Here is a 21731-nt window from a genome sequence, read left to right as displayed (position 1 = left end):
TTCAAAGAAAGACGCAGGAGAGACAAAATAAATTATCCCTGCTCAAGGTTTTGCCTGATTCCTATTAAATGTGCCAGGCTTAGGCCTTCCAGCACTTCCAATAGAAAAGGTAAAACACTTTCAAATTGCAAGGTTACTTGAAAGAACATTGCTTGCAGGACAAGACTAACATTGTGGTCCAAATAACATTGTCACACAGTGCTTCAAAAATGTGCACTGTTCACGCTAAAAATGAGGTAGAATTAGCCTGTCCCTAGAAGCCAGCAAGGCCAGGGAAAGCAAAGCAGGTAGTGATTCTTGATCTGGAAAATAAAGGATGTGCATTTAATTAGTTAATATATTTTGCTCATTGCTGAGATATTACATCAACTTCAAGTTACTACAAAGCCACAGCTAAACATTTCTGATGGAAGCAGCAGTGTTTTGTTTTTCCCAAGTCACATGAACTCTGTCTTAGAGCTTACTACTTACTGCAAAAGCTCTATTACAGCTCACAGGATATTATGTGAAGTAATCCAGGTCTGCCAACAGCAACTGCTGTTCAGCAAGAATCCCAGCAAATAATATCTCAAGTATAATTAACTCCTGGCTTGTCTCTTCTCTGAAAGTAGCAAAGTTAGTTAAACACCTTGATTCACTATCTCCTCCTGTGGCCCATGCTGTTCACAGCCAGAATTTTCTCTGCGCATCTCTTTTCACAATGCTGCAAAGCAACCAGAGAGCAGAGATGCACAAGATGTCTCCACTTGTACAGGAAACACTTTTGTTACTCTGCACTGTCTCAGACACAGCATAAGAAATCCCATCTGAAACTGCTTTCTGCCATTACTACAAACCACAGTGCAGAAACAGAAATGGATATGATTGCAGCATTGTGTTTTACAACTACATGAGCTGAATTTCATACACACAGAAGTAATTTCCAATGAGCTGCCTATCTTATCTTTTTGAGCCTTTTCTGTTTGCAGATCACACCAGGAGTTTTCATCTTCCTTGAATTTATTCATTTCTCAATTTATTTCCTAAGTGCTTTCTGGCGTCTAGTCTCATATTTTAAAACTTATCAATTTCATAAATTTAAGTTGCTTTGCTGAGAGCAGGCATACGTGTGGATGTTGCTATTAAGGTCAGAAGTCCTATAATTACATTTTTGATGTATCTAGAAGTTCACAAAACATTTTGGACATCAGAGGATAACAAAGCTTTGCTCAATAGCAGTCCTTTAGCTGGGGATCACAGTGCCTGAGAGAGCAGGCAGAGATCTTGCTGCTCATAATGATGCTGGAGAAAAGGAAAACCATACATTACAGAGCCTTGCTTGTAAAGCTTCTGGTTTAGTAAAAGGTCAGCCTTTCCATCCCCACACCCAGCAACATCGTTTTTGGCAGCAGATCAGTTCTTGCTAAGCTACTGAAACAGACAAATTAACCTGAGCATAAAGCAGAGAGGGCTAATGATCATCAAGCACAAACATGCACCTAAACACCATCACACCGATGGTTGACAGCTAGGAGGTGAAGGAAATCCCTAATTTCACAGTGATTCTGTATCAACTGTGCTGCTTCTTTCCATCAGGAAGTTCAAAAGAAAGTTCAGAAGGAGCCCTAAAAAAAAGTTTGGATGCTGGAAATCAATAGAAACTAGAGGAGAAGTGAGAAAAGAGATGTCATTTGTAAGTAGTTTAATGTTTTGGCATTTGCATTGCCTATTGATTAGAAAGTGCAAAAAATGCAGACGAGGATAGAGGGGCTGGTGACAGGAAAATCAATGGCTTCTTTATAGGAGTCATTCAATAGTAGTGAAAGAAATTTGCTGTTTTGCAAAAACCACATCACCTGGGTGTGAGCTGGCACAGCCACCTATTCCCAAAGGAGGAGAATGTCCAAGCATTTCAGCTCCCACCTACCTCTCATTAGTGTGTGCTGCTCCTGAGCCCTGTGGAGCAAGGAGAGAGAAAAAAGCCCAGTTCTATTCCTGAGCCTGTTGCCAATGTGTTGGCTGGCCCTAGGCCATCATTTCTGTAAAAGAAATTCGATGATGCCTCTTCCTGCTACCTAAGTGTTGTGCAGCCCAATTAGTGAATGCTTGCACAGTACTTTGAATATCCCCAACTGTGGAACAAGCAGCTGTTACTATAAATACTCTGCTGAGCACTGAGGACCACACTGTTTGTTATGCTGGAGCTGAGGAAAACCTCACACTGTGTAATCTGTTTAAGAGTTGCTGCATTTATTCTACTGTGTCCCTAGGCATGGGCAAGGGGCTTACAAGACTGCCTGGTTAGATACAGCAGGTTTATGTCATTCCAATAAAGTCACTTCACCTTGACACTGCCCACAGCCTGATGGAGGTCATGACCTGGGTCCTTGATAGCTGGGCCATGTTATCATACTTCTCTGATAAATGTGAAAACAGGACATATGCAAGACTCTTTCTAAACCAAGAACATGTGCATGAGTGACCGTGACAAATGAAGGGATCAAATCCCTCGTTGTCTGCAGAACACACAGAGATACAAATTACTGTGTTCAGCAACAAGGACACATCCAGCTTGCCACAGAAACCTCAGAGATGTCACCAACTTCCATTCCTCTTTGACTCTGTCACCCAGGCTTATATTAATATTGCACTAAATCTGGGATTCAGGTGTTCAATGACAGAGTAAGAACAAGGCAAAGCCTCTGAATGGCCAGTGTCCAAGATACATTGCAAACAACATTTCTAAGCCATCCTGGGCACCTGACAACACATGTCTGCAATTGTGTTGACTCAACAAACTGCCTTGACAAGAAACAGAGCAATCCCTTCACTAATTGACTCATTAGTAGAGATAGAGAGGCATCCAGATCATGACTCATGCACTCTGAGACACCTCACCTGGCATAAAATGAATGTGACCTAGAAACAATTTATCCCTGTTGCTGTTGATGCCTACAGCAGTGCAATATGACTCCATCCAGCATGTCAACACGTTAGCTACATATTTTTGTCTGGAAGTGGTGAAATCTCTAGATAAAACAGGAGACATCCAGACTGACAGACCTCTGCTTGCAAACAAATGGCTCATTATAGCAGCTAGCAAATGATACTGAGAGCAAAAACTTCCAAAGTAGCAGCAGCCATTCCTTCATGATATTACTACAGTTCCCACAGTTCCTTCCCATGCAAATTTGTTTCCCTGGAAAAATCAGAAGCAATTTGACTCTTGCTGAAGCAAGTCCATGCAGAATATGATGCAGCAAACACTGGTGTTAATAAAGGGAGGGAAAGAGACACTGTGCCTCAACAGCCCATGTTTTAAGCAGAGCCAAGGACTGACAGGCCCTACCAGCCAGAGCACTCACCAGGTTGACGAAGTCCTGGTAGCAGATCCTCCCCTCAGAGTTGCTGTCTGCCAGGGCTAGCAGGACCTCCAGTTTGTGGGGGTCCAGCTCTGAGCCGTGCCTCTGGAGGAGGGAGCGGAACTTCTCCGTGCTGATGTAGCCAGTGTTGTCAGGATCAAACTGGGAGAGGAGAGGAGAGTGCCACAATTAACAACCCCACATTACACACAGCTCTGTCCTCCTGTGCATTCATCACCCACTGCAAACCCACAGGGACCCAGGGGCTGCTCTAGGCTTTGGTGACACTGCCCTGCAATCACCCAGGGACTGGAAAGCACCCTGCTGCAGAGAGGGGTGAGTCCAGGCATCATCATCCACCCAAGCTTCAGCTACATCAGCTCCCTTCACCTTCCTGCCCTCTGCATCATCATTTCTCTTGTCTATTTTTTATATCTCTTTCTATGTGGAACATCAAGCAAACCAGAGATGCAGTGTGTGAGATAAAATGCACTGAAAACAGTTTTACTCCACTATTTCCTAACACAATTGCACAACAGGAATATGCCACCCCTCCTCAAGCCCCTTCCATGCTCAGTGTTTCTGACAGTCACCTTTCCAGATCATCTCTACAGATGCCTTCACTATGGTAAGTGCTTTCACTGCTGAAGAGCTATTTTAAGACAGTTGGGAAAGAAAATCTTTGGACAGGAAGCAAAGCAGATGAACACCATGTCAAACTAAAAGTGACAAAGCAGCCACACACCATTTTGAGAATGTAAGCCAGAGTCATTAGAAGGAAAGTCCCAGGTGAGACCTGGAGTGAATCCCACTCTGACCAAAAACATCACTGTTTTCCCTGAGCCTAAGTGGGTAATCTAGACATGCCACTGATGAAAAGAGACACCTTTACAAGGCTGTCCAAACTAATGACTGCTCCAGTGGCCTCTAGGGCACTCTGTGAGGGGCTGCCAGCTCACAGGGCACAGCCTCAGCCCTGACAAAGGCAGTGCTGGCACCACACCGAGCACCTTTCTGATGTGCTTGGAAAACGAGTGGCTGCAAGCTGCCAGACCAGTCTGCACTAGCCCTGGTGCAGTCTGATCTCTACCAGTTTTCTGTTGCTGGGAGATTTTGCCTTTGATTTCCCAAACTTGGCTGTGAGGACCCTGGTGCTCGCTGGCCTCCTTTTGTAGATAATGATATCAAGCTTGTTGGCTGGATTGAATGGCTGTCAGGGGGCAGGGTGGTCAGGAGGGAGTCTTTTCATGGAAACATTTGGGACATAATAGGCCTTGGCAGAGCCAAAAAGGTCCTATCAATCCTCACTCTTTCCTAATGGAGAACAAAAGTTGAGCAGGCGCTGGGCCTTCGATCAGACACAGTGGAGGGAAGTGCCTTGGCAAGGGAGGGGTAGGAAGGAGGATGTGGCAGAGGATGCAGCCTGCCAGCAGCAGGGCTGAGCAGAACAGCTATAAAACAGAGCAGCCTCAGGCATGGGCTGCTTGTTTAGAAGCTGTAGTGCCCATGTGTGAGGATCTGGCTCCATCTCCTTCTGGCCTGAACACCTTTGCCCCACTGCTCTGCTCTCCCCAGCTGCTTGGCTGAGGAGGAGCTGTCTAACCTGAGGAGGGGAGGTCACAGCTCCTTGCTGGAGTAGGACTATCTCCCTTTGGTCAAAGCAGCAGCCCCTCTGTGAAAAAGCTGCTGGGGATTACACAAAACAAAATAAACCAAGTGACCTGCGGACAGTCAGAGCTGGGCACTCTCTCCTGCTCTCTGCCAAAGGTTGTCCTGCCCTTGTGAGGTGGCCTGGATGTACCTCCCTGACAGATGGCACCCAGAGCCAAAGGTGGATTTCATCAGCTGTTTACTGTTAAACAAAGGCTTAATATAAATCCCTGGAGAAGTTTAGCTCCTCTACTCTGGCCCACTCTGATGCTTTGAGTTAACAGATCAAACTCTAAAACCAACCCCAAAAGTCAGGGCTTCTGCACTCAGGCTCAGCTCTGATGAGTTTTGGCTCTTGCTGTGACTCTCAGGCCAGCCTGTTTGTGGTGCACAATCCCAGACACACATACCCAGGAAATAAAGTATTATTAGCACAATACCTGGGGTGACCTTTCTCAAGGGGAATTTGTAGGAGCTGTGAGATGAGTCATTCAGTGAATGGATCTAAGACCTGCAGCCCCATAGATACTGCTCTGTTCATCCCTGTTTCTCAAAAATATTTGACCTAACCAACATCTTACTTAACTGCACCACTTTAACTGTGTCTTGATATTTAAAATGTCAGAACCTAGCTTGTCTAGGATAAAACCATTTGCTCCTTGAAGGCTTAAGTACCTCTCTACATTGAGGGCCAGGGTCAGCACCCAAGGTGTGGGACTCTCCCCATGCTGTGTGGTCACTGACTTTGCAGGAAGACCAAAGGCTGCAGCCCCAGGGAATATGGCTATTCCTTCAAAGGGCAGATGAGATACAGAGCTGCAGCACACAGGCCTCCAGAGAACAAAAGAGCTGCTGAGATCACAAACCACTTTTCCCAGATTTTGTTCTGCTTTCAAGCCTTCCGAAAAGAAGCATTTTGTAACCAAGAACAGAAATTACACAACGGCTTCAGAGCTTCAACCCAGCCCACAAGGACACACTAATGATTTCAGGCTCACTAGTGCTGGAGCTGATACATCCTGTCACTCAGGATGTTGTTGTTACTGGCTGCTGCCTTCCAAAGGCACAGCTGAAGCTGTAGCTGTCTGCTGGCTACAAGTGAATCTGCTTCTTTCTCACACCAATAGGCACCAGCATTCCTCCTTCAGCTCACTGAAGTCTTGCTGCTTGCTCCACAAAAGTCAAAGCAGTGGCAGAAGGTAGCTGGTGTTTTCTGTAGTGTAATTTGGCTATCGAGTCTCTTCTCCTCTTCCATGTTATTATATATAATTATTTTTGGCACCATGTTAATGATAATAATTAGAAATAAGTGTGAAGTAAAACAGTGGATCTGAGCAATGTGAGAGTAAGAGATGAACAATGATCAACTGACATCTGAACTGAAATACCTCAGAGCAGGGCAGCACAGGCTCCACAATCTGGAGCAGAATGTTTTACTGTCAACCCCAGCTGTAAAGAAGTCCTCTTATTTATGTTTAAACAAATTTTTAATTGTACAACATTTCGCTATAAAAAGCATGTAAAAATTTCATCTGTCACCACTCAAAATCCACACCAATACTTCAAAATGCTTCAAACCCTGTTTCTGATATCACAGCTATCCACAAAAATCAAGAGGTTGAGCAGGTCCTGCATATCCTGTGTCCCTACACAAGGCAAATCATAGAATCACAGTATGTGCTGAGTTAGAATGGACCCATTAGGATCATCGAGTCCTCCATGCTCCATCCAGCTCCTGGCCCTATGCAGGACAGCCCAAGAATCCCATCATGTGCCCGGCAGTGTTGTCCAAACGTTTCTTGAACTCAGACAGGCTTGGTGCTGTGACCACAGCCCTGGGAGCCTGTTCCAGTGCACAACCACCCTTAGATATTCAACCTAGACCTATCCCTGACTCAGCTCTAGCTGTCTCCTTGACTCCTGTTGCTGGTCATAAGAGCAAAGAGATCAGAACCTGCCCCACATGTGGATGTTGAAGACCACAGTGAGGTCTCTCCCCAGTCTCCTCCAGGCCAAACAAACCAAGTGACCTCAGCCACTCCTCACACGGCTTCCCCTCAAGACCCTGCATCATCCTCATGGCCCCCTTTGGACACTTTTTAACAGTTTCATGTCTTTTTCATAATATCATGCCCAAAAGTACACACAGCAGTCCAGGTGACGCTGCACCAGTGCAAAAACATGTGACAGCAGACTCAAAACACTCAGCTCCATCAATTATACAAGAGAAAACTGACCTTTGCTAGGCGCTTCATGCATTTATCCATGGCGATCTCCTCCGGGGCCAATTGTCCCACAAGCCCAGCCGAGCATCAGGGTCTCACCCGGGGACAGGCAGTGCCTGCAGGCAGCAGCAGGGCCGTGCTGAGCCTGCTCCAGCCCCACGGGGAGCAAAGCTCCCACAGCACAGGCACCACAGAGCCTTCCCTCAGCACAGCTCCTTCTGCCTGTCCACGGTCTCGGGCAGGCAAGTGATCAGGGACGAGGAAGCCGTTTGCCCCCCCTCGTGCCCCCAGACAATGGGACACTAACGGCAATTTCATGCAAGGTTTCATCCGCATTTCAATGACAATCACCCTTAACTCCCTTGATCCTCAACCAGGCTCTTAAGCAAAAATGTAAATATGTTAATGACCGTAGCAGCCATCTGACCCAGGATCTTAATTCCCTGGCCCAAAACAATCTGTTTTTCTCCTGTTTCTTCCTTGTATTAGAGAAGACACACCAGAAACTAACAGCAAAACTACTAGATAAAAGTAAGGTGAGGGGACCTCACAAAGTGTGATGAAAATAGAAAATTCAGTTGAGGAAGGAAAATGAAATCTCAAATTGTTCCTCTTCTTTAATTAAAGACACATCAGCCACGGTTGAGTGAGCAAGTAGGGTGGAGGCTGGTGCTGCAGACAGACAATGAGTATCTTGGGAAAGCTCAGACATTTCAGAGTGCAGCCAGCTGCTCCTCTCCCCATGGCTAACAGCCCTCAGGGGCATGGGGGCAGCTGGAGAGTCAACAGCTGAACTGGGCACAACAGCAGGATCCTTGGCTGCCTTTAGGATTGCAGGACAGAGTTTGCTACCACCCATAGTTTCCTCATTGAAGGGCTTTGTCTCAACATCACCAAAGCCCCACTTGTCTTTCCAGTGGGCAAGGCTCCAAGCAACTTCATCTAATTTGGAAATTAGCCTTGAGTTGGACCAGTTCCTTGAAATCTGAGTCATTCTAAGGTTCGGTGGTGTCTTCACTTTTGGGAGAGACTGGCCTGGCAGTGTCAGGCCTCCTGGCACTGACCCCAGCTCTGCTTCCAGACTAGGAGATTCTGCAAAGAAATTGCCCTGAGCTTCAGCTTCTCCTCCCTATTATATAGAAATGAAACCCCTGATTCATTTCCCACCAGAAAGAAGCTCTCAATAGTTGGCCTGTTTCTTATTTACATGTAGGTCCTTTTCCACTGGAAAGTGGAAATTGCATGCAACATCTTTTCATCTTCAAGGATTTCAGAAACCACTCTGAGCTTTGCTGGATGGAACTCAGGTGGCACAGTCTCTGCAGTCTAGGAATACTTAATGATCCCACTCTCTCTTCTAAAGGAGAGAAGTGCCTGTGAAAAATCCTGATCCAACAGAGAGGAAGGCCAGTCAGAGGTAAATGTAAATCCATGAAATCCAGCTTCCCACCATTTAAAGTCACCTCATCTGAGTTGCCTGAGCACACATGGTAAACCATTAGTGCTGGCTCCAGTGACGCACGCCCGCCTCCCCTGTAAATAATGAATTTACTCACCACTGCCCAGACAATATAAAGTGATTAAGGGCTGTCCAGCAGTACTTTTAGGGCATGTTAGATTGCTTTGACCTGAGGTGAACCCGAGGGCTGGAAACATCACCCAGCTCTCAAAAGCCAGATTGCTTTTAAGCACAGAGGATAGTCCCTCACCAAGCAGTGTTCCCAGAAACACCTGCTCCTCAGGAAAGATGCAGTGAGAGCACAGAGCTGCCCAGCTCAGCTCTCACCTAGGCCAGGTGGCATCCCAGAGAAGAGGGCCTGTCACCTGGATTTGGATGTCTGCATGTAGCACATGGCAAAGTGGAGATAGATGGGGCTGGTATAAGATTCTCTTTTCCCTGAACAGCAGAATAGCCTGAAAGACCAGGTTCATGAGCTAGTTGGCCAATCTATAGAGGCATTTCTGTTTTAATTTTTTTCTCCTACTGTCTTAGGCATAAAGACAAGGAAGGGACCTACATTACTACCATCTGTTGTTACCTTCTGCAGAAGCACTTCATCTAAACAGACAGTAGAAGCACAGATTCAACAAGAATGAGAGAATCAAAAGATTCTCTCAGGAGTGTGCCCCTACTCAGTTCTGAGGCAGACTGGAAAGAGGGCTAGGAGCCAGATTTGATTTTTGGTATTGCCAAGATTGTGAGCCCACAGACTTGTGGGGTGTTGTGATTTCCCCATCTACAGGGCACAGACACCACACCTGTGTTTCTGTGATCCAGCACAGTGAGGGCTGGGGAGAACTCAGAGTGTGGCTGGATGGCAAAGGGCAATTGCCAACAGTGTCCCTGTGAACAGAGATGGCCTCCTGGGGAGGTTTCAGGTGCAGAAAACTATCAGACTTCCCAAAGCCAGTGACAGCTGGACACCACACTGAACTTCTTGACTCTACAGAGGTCTGCATAACCTGGTCCATAGCCACCATAGGTCAAGCAAATCCTACACTTGGAGACCCCAGTAATTTCTGACCCACAGCTTGCAGGGGAAACCTATCATGCTCAGCCACATACCCAAATTCATGTTTCTGACTCCATGCTCATTTTTAACACAACTCTCTTCCTTATCCATCCTCTGCCTGTGGGTTTCTTGCTGCAAGTCCTTGCTAAGACAGAGAGGACAGAGCTGAGAGGTGCACACAAGACCCACTGAGTGGGTTTTCAGTCCTCAGCCACCTCGACATCCCACCACTCTGAGCGATCCCTCTGCCTCTCTCCAAATCAGCCTCCTGGCAGAATACCTCCAGAAACAAGCCTCTAGTCTCAGCTGGGGAATTACAGACAGTGTTCAAGCCACCCAGAACTAAATTATTCAAAATATACCACTGTGCTGGCTTTGAAACCAGAGCCGCTCCCAGAAAGAAGCCAGGGTAAATAAAAGCTCCATTACCAGCATCACTGAGAGGGAAGGAGATGCAGCACTGAAAGTGAGGGAGATAATGACATGATTAATGAGACAGTATGGGTGGCAGGAGATGCCCTCCATTACGCCACAAGGCCTAATGCAAAGAGACATGTTTATAGACTGAGCCTTCTCCAGCTCTGCTTCTTCCTGTTTTATTATTTATGGCAGTGCATTAAGGCTACTGGAAAGAAGCTGAGGCACTCTAAAAAGTCACAGGTGAGGTTTTTTTAGGTGAAAATATTCTTTTTAATCTTGATCCAGCACTGACCATGCTGCACATTCCTACATGGGCAGTTGTCTCAGCTGCAGTAACAGCCTGGGCAGGCTGTGACCCAGACAGGTGAGTCACGTATCCAACAGCACCAGCCCAAGCTCTGGTGCTCTCATTCCTGTGATTGTGGACAAGATGAAGCCAACAAGAGACCACTTAGTGATTGGTGTGACCAAACTCACATGAACAGTTAAAATATTTTCTTAAATCCTGAGGCAAGGGGTTTATAACTTTGCAGAACTGCTTGTCAGCACTGGCCCCAACATTCTTAATGTACGAATGCCCAATCTCTTGCTCTCCCTTTTGAATTCCTCCAGTTTTTAGGCCTCCACAATCTCCTGAAGCAATGAGTTCTGCCGTCTAGATAAAATAAACTCCATTTTTCATCCGGATGGTGTAAGGCATTAAATATCAAAAGCTGAAAACAGCAATATCCATAGTATCATAAGACACGTGATATTCTCATTCACCACCACATAATTACTGTTTAGGTGGTTTTAGACATATCTAACTGGAAAATCTCAAAATTCTCTATTAATATTAATTAAATCTCTCAGGGCTTCTACATGATGAGGGGATGTAATATGTAAGTTATTTCATTCAGATCCAAAATGCAACACACTCTGGGTGAGATGCTGCATTGATTTGCATTACATAACTCACCAGAAGACATAAGCATGCACAGTCAATCTCACAACTGGGAGACAGACAGGCTCTAATCACTACTGCTACAAAAAAAGCTAAAAAAAAACCAACCCAAAGCAAACCAGAAATTGACACACAACAGTGAGAAGAACTGTTCAGAGGAGGCTGTATTTCACACCAAGCTCCTGCAGTCAATCCCTGCTTACCCCTGGGTCAACTAATGATACATAAGATTTCTGTAAAATTCACTGCTGTAGATAATGTCTCCTGTCACAGCTGCATCTATGCTAGTACAGTCTAGCATATGAGTCTGTGAGTCTTCTCATTCAAAACAGGTTTTTGGTCTGATATTATCTGGAAAAAGTTGCATAGGTGATATCAGTGTGAAAGAGTCAGAGGAGTTGAAATGTTATTGTTTTTTATGTGGACAAAAGCCCAATGAATTATCTCTATCACATGATGATGATGATGATGATGATGCACTTTCTGTTCCAGCAGTAACTCTGGAGAATGTTACACAGCAGCTGCTAAAGTTAGTTTTGAATCAGCAGGTCAAGGTAACTTTCATCCAAAAGGTTTTAAAAAGTCATTACAAATACTGATTTTCTGCAAGTCTGGGAACACTGGAAGAACATCAAGATCTGCTTGCTCCCGTTCTTCCAGTTTTGAATCAGCAGTACAGCCCTTCCAACCATGGCTCCCAAACTCCTGTGCAATCACAGTGACAGGCACACACCCTGCTCCCTAAACTGCCCAGCAAGAATTTAATGGGATACAGCAGGTCCTGATGGTCTAACAGCAACCCACAGCAAAGGAACAAATACTGAGTAACACACACTTGAAGGAGGACTGGTCTTATATCAGTCAGAACAGGCCATAGAAAACAGATTATGCCCAGCTGATATTATCTGGATGAGAACACAAACTGGGCACAGATCATAAGCCAAGGTCACTGGTATGACTGATTTCTGCAGGGCATCTGACATCACCAGGCAACCCTGAGTCTGAGGATTTACTGTGACACAAACTCAGGCTGTCATACATTCAACATGCTGAAATCTGGCTATTTGACAGGTCTCAAAAAATAAATCTAAGCCAGAGAGCCACCATCATGTGGCAATGCCACTAATGGGGTCCCATGAGAATTCATCTTCCTCCTACTGAATTCTCATTAGTGACTTTGGAGCAAATTGAGGAAAAGTCTGTTATCATGCTCACAGATGAGTTAAAGCAGCAACTTACTAAGTGTGAGCAAGGTCTTTTGGTACTTGTAAACAATATATATTACACTAAAAATAAACAGAAAGCCATCTGGACAGGAGCCAAGAATGCCAGCCAGTGCACAGGGTGGGGAATGCCATCTTCAGCAGCAGCCATTCCCAGCAGGGGAAAAAAAAACCTTGCTTGTTATAGAGAGTGCTCTCAAGGTAACACTGCCTGCAAAAAAGGAAATGTGACCTGCAGGTTTGTAAATGAGGTGACATTACCTCTTTGGCGCTTTTTACAGGTACAGTGTGACTGGCTGCACTGACAGGCTCACTTCATTACCTTATGAAAGGGAAGGTTAAGCAATGACTTGATCACTGTCCACAGGAACAGATATTTAGCAGTACAGGAGTCTCCACCAAGACAAAGGTATAATCACATCTAGGGGCTAGAAGTCAAACTGGACAGCCTTAGATCAGCTTAAGTTGATTATTTTTATTATTAATAAAAGAAATGTCTCACTAACTTCACCAGAAGTTTTAAAATTAAATTGCAAGTTCTCCTAGGAGATGAGGTATGGCTGAGGTGAAGCAGAAGATCACTCAGAAAACCATCTTGCCTACATTAGGAGAGACTAGATGATCCCAACAGTTCTCTTCTGACCTGACAGCAAGTTCTGAGGGTTCAGAAAAGCTCAAGCTAAACAGATTAATTTAAAGCTCCAGCTAACAAGTGCCATAGCCCACATGTAGCCAAAATGACCCACCTGTACTGGAATTCAAACCACACTCCTGGTTACAGCAACAGCCATGGAGCAAAACTCCTGCTAAATGGACTGGGCAGTATTGAACTCCTATTGGTATCACAACTGGCTTTGCTCAGTCATGGGGACTAGAAGCTATCAAAGAAACTCTGCTTTCCAAGTGAAACTGGAGCAGAAGTTTAAGTCAGCCTTGTGAAGAGGAGACAGAGCTATCACATGATTCCTTGAAATGTCTTGTAGGCACTGGCATTACACTGCAACGACATAACCATCTCAAAGGTACTGCAGACAGGCTGGCTCCAAATGCAGCCTGGAGCTGGAGCATTCATTATTCTTTAACTTCTACCATTTAAATGCTTGAGAGCAAGAAATCCTGACTTGCATCTTTCCAGGGTGATCACAGGAGTTACAGCTCCAGGAAGGAGCCAGACTGCTGGAAGTTGTGGTGGTTTGAATTGTTTCTTAGGTGATGTATCCAAATCATTCCTGGATGACACGCAGACTGCAGGTTCCCTGCATTGAACTGCAATAGTAATTTCTGCAGTGTTTGCACTTTACCAGTGTCTGCTATGTCAAATGTGCTTTGGTTTAAGGGTAGAAGAGATCTGTCCAAGTGCCAAAGTTGCAAAACCACAAATCAGAAAAATCAAGCTGCATTTTGGATTCCTATATGCTCTTACTGGATACAAGGGGCAGTGTTTCCAGGGTTCTCTCCGTCACAAGTTTTCAAACAGAAAGAAAATGAGTCTGACATTTTAAAGCAAATCATGACTAAATAAACTCCACAACAGGAATGCAACTAACTTCACAGGGAGAAGTGCTGTTTGTGCCGGGTTCCCAGTCCAAGCTTTGCTGCCTGCAGGTGACAAGATGCAGGGCTGGCCTGGAGCTGGCCAGGGGTTGATGTGCCCTGCCAGGTTCAATGTCTCTGCAGGGCACAAGCACTACGAACGGGGAATCTCTTTTACACACTCACCAGCCTGACAACAAAGCACAGCAGGGTTTGAAATCCCACTTTGAGACAGTTATCAGGGGAAGGGTCCTTCTCAGAGAATTGACAAGTCCTCCCAGAGCCTGGCCCCGCCAGGCTGCATCAGGGACTCCTTTTAGCCTCATGAGACAGCAGTGGATGGTCCTTTCACAGCCTCCCACACAAGAGAGAGCTCGTCCTGTCAAACCTGCAGCCACTCACAGAGCCCCTCTCCTTGCCTGTCTCCACCTCATTTCTGTCTCCTTTACTGAGTTGATCAGATTTCCCACAGGCACAGGGAGCACACAAGCTTTCAGAGCACCTGCTTCCTCCAAGCCTATCCACTCTTCCCAGGCTCTAATATTGCCCTTTTATTTGACCAGACTGACTTGAATGCAGTTTAACCATGCAAAGCTGAAGCCCCCCACGGGCACCCATGGGCCAGCAGACCTCCCACTTTGTTTTCCTGCCACACTGCAGCAGAGATCTGCTCCTTCAATACCATGGGGTGATGTCTGCACACTGCTGGCACTGTGGGAGCTGCAGGGGACCAGGTGCTCAGCAAGCTGGGAAATCTTTGGCAGAGGCTGTGGTCCATATTTCCTGTGTCTGCATCACAAGCACAGGGTCGTGGCTGCATTGAGACCCAGAAACAACAAGGCCTGGCTAATACAATTCATAAGCTCTGTTTCCTGGGGAACACTTAAAACACATATTGGAGAGCAGAGATGGCTTGACAAAACTGATACAGCCTCCAAGTAGATGATTTAAAAGAAGGAAGCAGAGAAGACACAGGCAACAACCATAATTACAGAGCCAGCATAATTAAGAAAATTCATGTGGCGTTCCTCAGGAATGAGGAAATCCAACCAACCTCCCAAGGAGTCACCTGAGAGCTGCAAACAAAGGGGAAACAAGCCAGGAGGGAGAGACATAAAGACCAGACTGAACAGGAAGGTTAGGAAATTGTAATGCTCTTCCTGTTCATGCATCATGATGCATCTCCAGGAAGTGGAGGGAAAAGAAATCTTCTCACCTGTAGGGTAACTAGAGAGACAAATCCACCCACAACAGTCCCACCAGGCTTCCACTGAGGATTAATTTGCTCATCAGCTGGGGCCAACTTCTAGAAGAGCATCCTCACAGAGCACACTGCAGACTGCTGAGCTTTGGATAGCCACAGAGAAGGGAGTGCAGAGACACAAAAGGAGGACTGTGGAAGGGGCAGGAGGAGAGGGCAGCCCAGCCTGGGTGAGGGGAAGCCCAGATGAATGGGGAAAAGAAAGCAGGGAGGTGAATGAGCAAGAGGTGATGAATGGTAGGGAGGGCATGGAACTTTTACACAGGGCAGAGAGCAAAGACAGAGCTTGAATGGGGAAGACTGAAAGATGCCGCCTGAATGGAAGGGGAAAGAGGGAGGAGAAATGAGGCAAGAAGAGACCTGAGCAGCACAAAGTGAAATAGTGCAGACAGAACAGCTTCCCACATGGACTTGACAAGGCCTTAGAGAGACAGACAAGCAGCACAGCATGAACTTTAATCCAGGAGCAGAAAAGCTGCCTCGAGCAGACAGTGCTACCATGGTCTGTCCCTGTATAATCCCTCCACCATTGGGCACCTCCTTTGCTCCCAGCCAACAAATTCTCATGAACCCAGAGCAAATCAAACAGCAGCCACCAAAGGTCAGACTGCCCCCATCAAAGGGAGCTGTAGCAAAACTGAGCCAGTGACATGGAAACGGCCGACAGGATAAAGCACCAGGATAATTACAAGCAGCAGCCCAAGAGATGCAAGTGTAACACTGCTCCAAGGGCAGGACAAGATGCAGTTTATATGCAGAATATAATGTTTATCAGCAGTGTTATTGCAGGCCTTGTCTACCACTTACAGGGCAAGGATAAAGTTTTTCCAAACAAAACTTTTCCAAGCAAAGAGATTTCCTGAGATTTCAGTCACACCAAGACTTTCCTGAGAATTTGCCTTAAATTTGAATACTGATTGTTTGAATAATGATTGTTTAGAAGTTCCTTCAGATTCTAAAATTCCAAAGCACTGGACATTGCCATTTTCAAAATGTTTCCTTAAAAACTGTCATTTACATTCCTATTCAGAGTGCCCAGATGGTTCAGCTCAAATCAAATTAAATATTTTGCTTGAAAAGGAAAAAGCACTGTTTCCCTTGGCCTTTTGGTGAATTTCAAACAAAACTCTCTGTATTATTATTCATCCACCTCCTCCCTTTGCACAGCTGGGGAAAACAAAGCGTTTTAAAAGGGCACATCTTATTACTTGAACCTCACTGGCAGAGCTGAAAACTGGATGCCCTCCTCTCCTCTTTGGGTGGCCAGTGTCTCTGTTTTCCTCCTAGGTCCATCAGTCACCACTGTGTGAATATGTGCCAAAGTTATTTTCCCAATACAAAGCAAAAGACACAGTGACTCAGCTTAAAAGAGATAGTGTAAGTACCTAAATCACAGTATTTCACTTCATATTTGTTAGGAACAATGATTTAAAAGCTAATTCAGTCTGGAGCACGTGTTTTGCTTGCTTATTAATAGACCCCACTAACACATAAGCTAAAATGAGAGGCCATAGAAATGCAGTAGAAGGTAGGACACTCCCTGCAAAAACAAATACAACGGAAAGAACCCAAATTTAAATGTAAGACTTGACCTTACTTTGCCTTTTCAACACATCAGGGAAGTCAAACATACAAACTAGCTTTTAAAGGGTTGCTAGAGGAACCATGAGGGGCCCATCTGTGCCCCAACTTGAGACTCTGTTCTGCCCCTTTCTTTTTTGATGTTCCTTGCACCTAGCAAACATTACAATACCAATGTGGGTAATTTCAGGCAAAAAATGTGAGTGTCCTGCAGTCAGAGTACAAGCAGCATCTCATCTGAGAAAACACATAAGGATTTCTTTCCCTGCTCCACGTCCTGCCAAAGAAAGAACAAAGGAATTCCTGAGAAATCTGGGCTGGATCATCAATCCCTCAGAGATTGATGAATCCCTTACAAAAATGTAAGGACAGAGACTTGGGATCTGGCTGTTAGCAATCAGGTCTCTAGGACATAGTACATTTTGAAATGATAATTTGTGCTCTTTACAATTCACAGTGGTATCACTTCATAAGGAGTTCCACTTTTGAACTGGGAAACAGGCAAAGTAATTTACCCAAGTAATTACCAAAGTAACTCACCCAAGGATGCAAGAGGCTTAAAATGCTACTGTAGCTGAGGAGAGGTGCCTGTGCTCCAGCCACCTCCATGACACACTCCTGTATTGCCACCTAGTAACTAACTAATAAAAATTTTTAATTGCCAAATACTGGAGGGGGGACTTTGAAGGATGGGGTAAGACAGAGTAAAGCTCAAAGCATCTCCACGAAGCACACTAAGCTTGGTGATATCCACAAGCAACAAGGAAAGATGTCCAAGAGCAAGGCTCTCTCCTGGAAGCAGCAGGGAGATGAAGACCTGGATGTGGGTCTGTGCAGGCACACACACAGCAGGGCACAGGGACAGAAAAGCTGCTCTGCCAAAGCTCACAAGCTTGAACACGGCAGCTTCACAGGCCAGTTGAGCCCATGAAGAACCATTACTGCAAACAGAAGAGTTTTGGGTTTCCATCTGCCAGCCTGGGCACAGGGAGATCATGTTACATGTGGCATTGGGAGGAAGGGAGAGAAAATATGATTCATTCTCAGTCCAATGAGAGGAGCGAGAACTGTGCAGCTGCTGCAGTGCAAGCAAGTCCTACCAGCACTAGCTATTGCTTTGGGTCAAGAGATCATACCATTTCAGCCTGCTTCCTGACTTCTGCTCCATCCCAGCTGCTTTCCTCTTGCTTTAGTGCCTGCCTGCAGGAACAGCTACCTTTCTGGAAAAAATCCAAACACAAGGAGGAGAGGTTACATGTGCCTGAGGGAAGTGACAAACACAGCAGGCCACTGCTTAGTCTAGAAGCATTCGAGCAGGGTCAACGCCTACTGACAAAAAATAGATAAATACACACATACACACTACACAGGGGAAGGATTTACTTGTATGGGACAGCCAGACACTCAGGCATGCTTGGGGTACCTGGAATCTGCATCTTTGGGAAGCTGGCAGCTCTTACATCTGAATCAGACACCGTCAGGGACTTGCAGTGCCTGAGATCTGACAAGTTATCCTGCCTCCAGGAAGGGCTGCTGTAGCACCCATGCTGCTAGGGACCAAAACAGCCCCCTCTCCCCATCCCACATCCAGCCTGGGAATTCCAGTTCTTTCCTGCTTCCCAAATGACAGTGTCCCATATCAGACAGCCAAGGCAGTACCACTGCCACAGGCTGGTCGATCTTCTTATGCAAATGAAATTAGGGTAATTGGGACAGTTACAATGAGTCCCTGACAATGTTTGCCTTTGTGCACACCAGAGGTAAACATAGACTGAGCTGCTTTCTAAGGATGAGGTGAGGGGAGAGCTGCACCCAGGGACAGCAGCTCAGCTTCTCACAGGGATGATGAGGAAGTAAGCACTGTTTATACACAAGAATGCTCTCAAAAATGTCAACCTGATAGCAAGGAAAGAGGCAGATGCTGCAAATAAAGTCACTGCCTGGAAGTCTCAGAAATACTCAGGGAAGCATAGCCACTGTGGCAGGTCTGTGGAGCTGTCCCCTGAATTCCAACCCTCATTCCACAGACAGAATGCTTGCAGAGCATTCATCCCACTAAGGATCTCAGCCCACAAGAGTCAGAGCTCCCACCAGAGCCACAACTGGACATGGCACAAACAGCCCAGCTGGAGCGATTGCTGGCAGTCTCCAGGCTGCAGGAGCACAGTGGCTGGTCAGGCTCAGTCACTCCTGCACTGAGAGCTTTGCCCCATGAATCTCATAATACAAGCTCTACCTTTGTTGTAGCCCTCCAGGGCCCATTGCAGCAGCAGTGGAAGAAATCTAAACAAAAAGCAATGGCCCCCTGAAATCCTGTCATGCAAACAAGACTCTTCCCACCCATTGCCAAGAGGCCTGAATGGAAAGGGACTGAACAGCCCCCACCCAGCCCTGCCTGGTGGTCTCTTTGTCTCGTGACCTTCCCCACACAAACACAACCCCACAACAATCAGACAGGCAACATAATGTGCCAGCGCCGGCTTTCCCAGCCCTTCAAGGCAAGCTGGGGAGGGGGGGGGAGCTGGGGAGAGCTGAAAGGAGCTGGGGATGACTAACAGATAGCATGGGCAAGGAAATACCAAGCAGTGCTTCAATTTCTACTTGTACAGTCTCATGAGCCAGGATAAAAATAGTTTTATAATGAAAGAAACAAAATAAATTTTTCATCTCAAATGGCTTAAAAGGGACATGGGAATACCAACCAGTGAGATTTTCATAGAAAAATAAACAAATAAAACCAACAATGCTTCTAAACACTGTGAACATCTCTTAACAGCCCCTTCAAGAAACCAACAAAATTGAGCCCTTTGGTGCAAATTCTGCTGGTTTTACTTGGCTATCTTTATGATTTAGAGTCTGAGATGAATTAGAGATAAAGGTTTCCCTCTAGACTGGGAGAAGACATTTTTGCAGCTGCTCTAGCTGTAGAAAGCACCAACACACATGGAAACCCTTCCTGGTGTGATGGTTTCAAAGCACACAAAGTTTCTGCCAGTCTGTCCTGAATATGAAGAAAGAGTCATCACCTGTGCTACTGACAGCCAGCAGCAACTGCACCTGCAGGGCCCAGGCTGCCCTTGCTAGGTAACAGATAGCTTTTGCTTACTGCAGGACACCTTTGGGAAAGAGCAACAAGGGTTTCCAAGGACTTCCCAGGAGCAGACCAGGAGACCAGCCAGGTAAGGGGAAACTCCTAACCTCCTGAAATGCCATGGAATACTTCCCTGCTCCCTGTGCAGACACAGGGAAAAATACAGACTCCACAGGAAAGCAAACCTGATAAAACAAAATGAAATATAATCTCTCCGAGCCTGGATTCAGTGAGGTTAGCAGGGCCCTCAGCTAGGCTTCAGGGCACTGGAAATGTACACCAAGTACCTTGACAGGGAAAGGAGGCCACGCTTTTGCCACAAGCTGAGATCTGGAGATCTGTGCCCCTTGAAATGCTGGCAGCAGCAGAAAGCTGAGGCAGCAGCAGAAAGCAAAGCTATGGGAAAGCACTTATGTGATTTACAGCCACATTAACCACCTGGGGACCATGACATGGTAAGAAATGACATCTCAACTCCCCCTGCCAGCACTCCCACTACTCTGTTAGCGTTATCACTGCCCTGATTAAAGCTCTGTGATCACACAGTGGTCTGCACCTGACCAGGGATGGTGCAGCTGATGTAAACAGACAGAAAGTCTCCTTGAAGGCCATGTGCAGCAGCTGGGTGCAGGAGGCCTCTCCCAAACCCAGACCAACCATGTCTGACCTGATGTACTGGTCAGAGGTCATGGAGCTGCAACTGACCCTTGCCCATGTCCAGATATGAACTGGAGTAACTGGAAGAGCAGCAGCACCAAGCATGCACGCATCTGGCAAACTTCCCCCAGCAAGGATACTGTCTCCTGCCAATCCACTCCAGCCTTAATCCTGCATGGAAAGATCCCATCAGCACTGTGCTAAGAGGCAATCTCTTCAGGCCAGACATTAACAATTAATGATAGTGAAGATGACAAGGAAGGGACAGATGGAGAACAGAACAGGCTCTGCTCATCACACTGATCTGGAGGAGCTGGGCAGGAGATACAGACAGGATTTTTAGTTTTGGTTAGCCCTCAGTAAAGTACTACACATCAGCATGCTTGGGCCAGCTAGAAAGCAAGCCCATGGCCATCACCCTCTACTCTCAGCATTTCTTTGCTAGAAAATCTCACTGCATAGAAAAATGTTCATTGTAGCAGGTAAGGAAGTACAACAGACTGGTAACTTAGCTAAGATTAATTCCTGTCCTATTTTATTGCATGAAAAAATTAATTATACTATACCTTAGTCTTATTATGTCAATTAAAATTGTATTGCCATTTTAATTGACCAGTATTCCTTGATCCAGTTCTCAACTCTACAGAGTTTGGAGGCAGCTAAAAATTGTTTCAGAAACTGCTACCTGATGTCACCAGAAGAAGCAGGTCCTGGCGAGCAGCTTCTCCATTCACTCTTCCCTTCCCAGGCCTTGTGGTCCTGGTCTCAGACAAACTGAAGTGAGAATCCCTCCTACACCAAGGAAAAGGAACATTCTAGATAACTTTAATCTGCGGTGGGGGGCTGATGGGGAAGGGAGCAAATTTCTTGAGATCATTTTCAGCCCTCCACATTTCACTGTTCCTTCCCCCTTGAGCCTCATCAGCTGTGTGCAGGGCTGTGAGCTCAGGCAGCACAAGCCAGAGCTCAGCTCAGTGACACAGAGCTCAGTGACACAGAGCTCAGTGACACAGAGCTCAGTGGCACCGGAGCTGGTGGTTACACTGACCTGTCCACAGTGCAATGCTGCCTTCTGCAGCCCCAGGGAGTGACTGGTACCCAAAGCTGCCAAATACCTTCAGCTGCCACTGAATTCATGGACTTGAGACAAATATGAAACTACTCATGAGAATCTTGTTTGGGAGACCAAGTCTCCAGAAGAAAAGCAGCTGAGGTTTGCCTGCATTTTCGCTGATGTCCTTCAAGGAAACACAGCAAGTTTCTTACAAGTTGAAAGATGTGTTTACAGTAGCC

The 21731-nt window shown here is 46.0% G+C and overlaps 1 protein-coding gene across 2 annotated transcripts in view; it reads right to left on the bottom strand.

The window, feature by feature from the left end:
- The window catches only part of RHBDL3 (rhomboid like 3), a 61187-nt gene that overhangs the window by 21165 nt on the left and 18291 nt on the right, over window positions 1-21731 (bottom strand). The window contains exons 3-4 of one of the 2 annotated variants that reach the window (XM_054516857.1): window positions 17827-17910; window positions 3345-3503 (exon numbers count right to left, since the gene is read on the bottom strand). In XM_054516857.1, coding sequence (XP_054372832.1) covers window positions 3345-3503; window positions 17827-17910 — 243 coding nt within the window. The remainder of the gene's footprint in view (window positions 1-3344; window positions 3504-17826; window positions 17911-21731) is intronic. The other variant, XM_036394500.1, reaches the window with a different exon arrangement.

This window comes from Molothrus ater, chromosome 19 (assembly GCF_012460135.2).
Source record: "Molothrus ater isolate BHLD 08-10-18 breed brown headed cowbird chromosome 19, BPBGC_Mater_1.1, whole genome shotgun sequence".
Taxonomy (NCBI): Eukaryota; Metazoa; Chordata; class Aves; order Passeriformes; family Icteridae; genus Molothrus; species Molothrus ater.
This window is presented reverse-complemented; position numbering and strand designations above follow the sequence as displayed.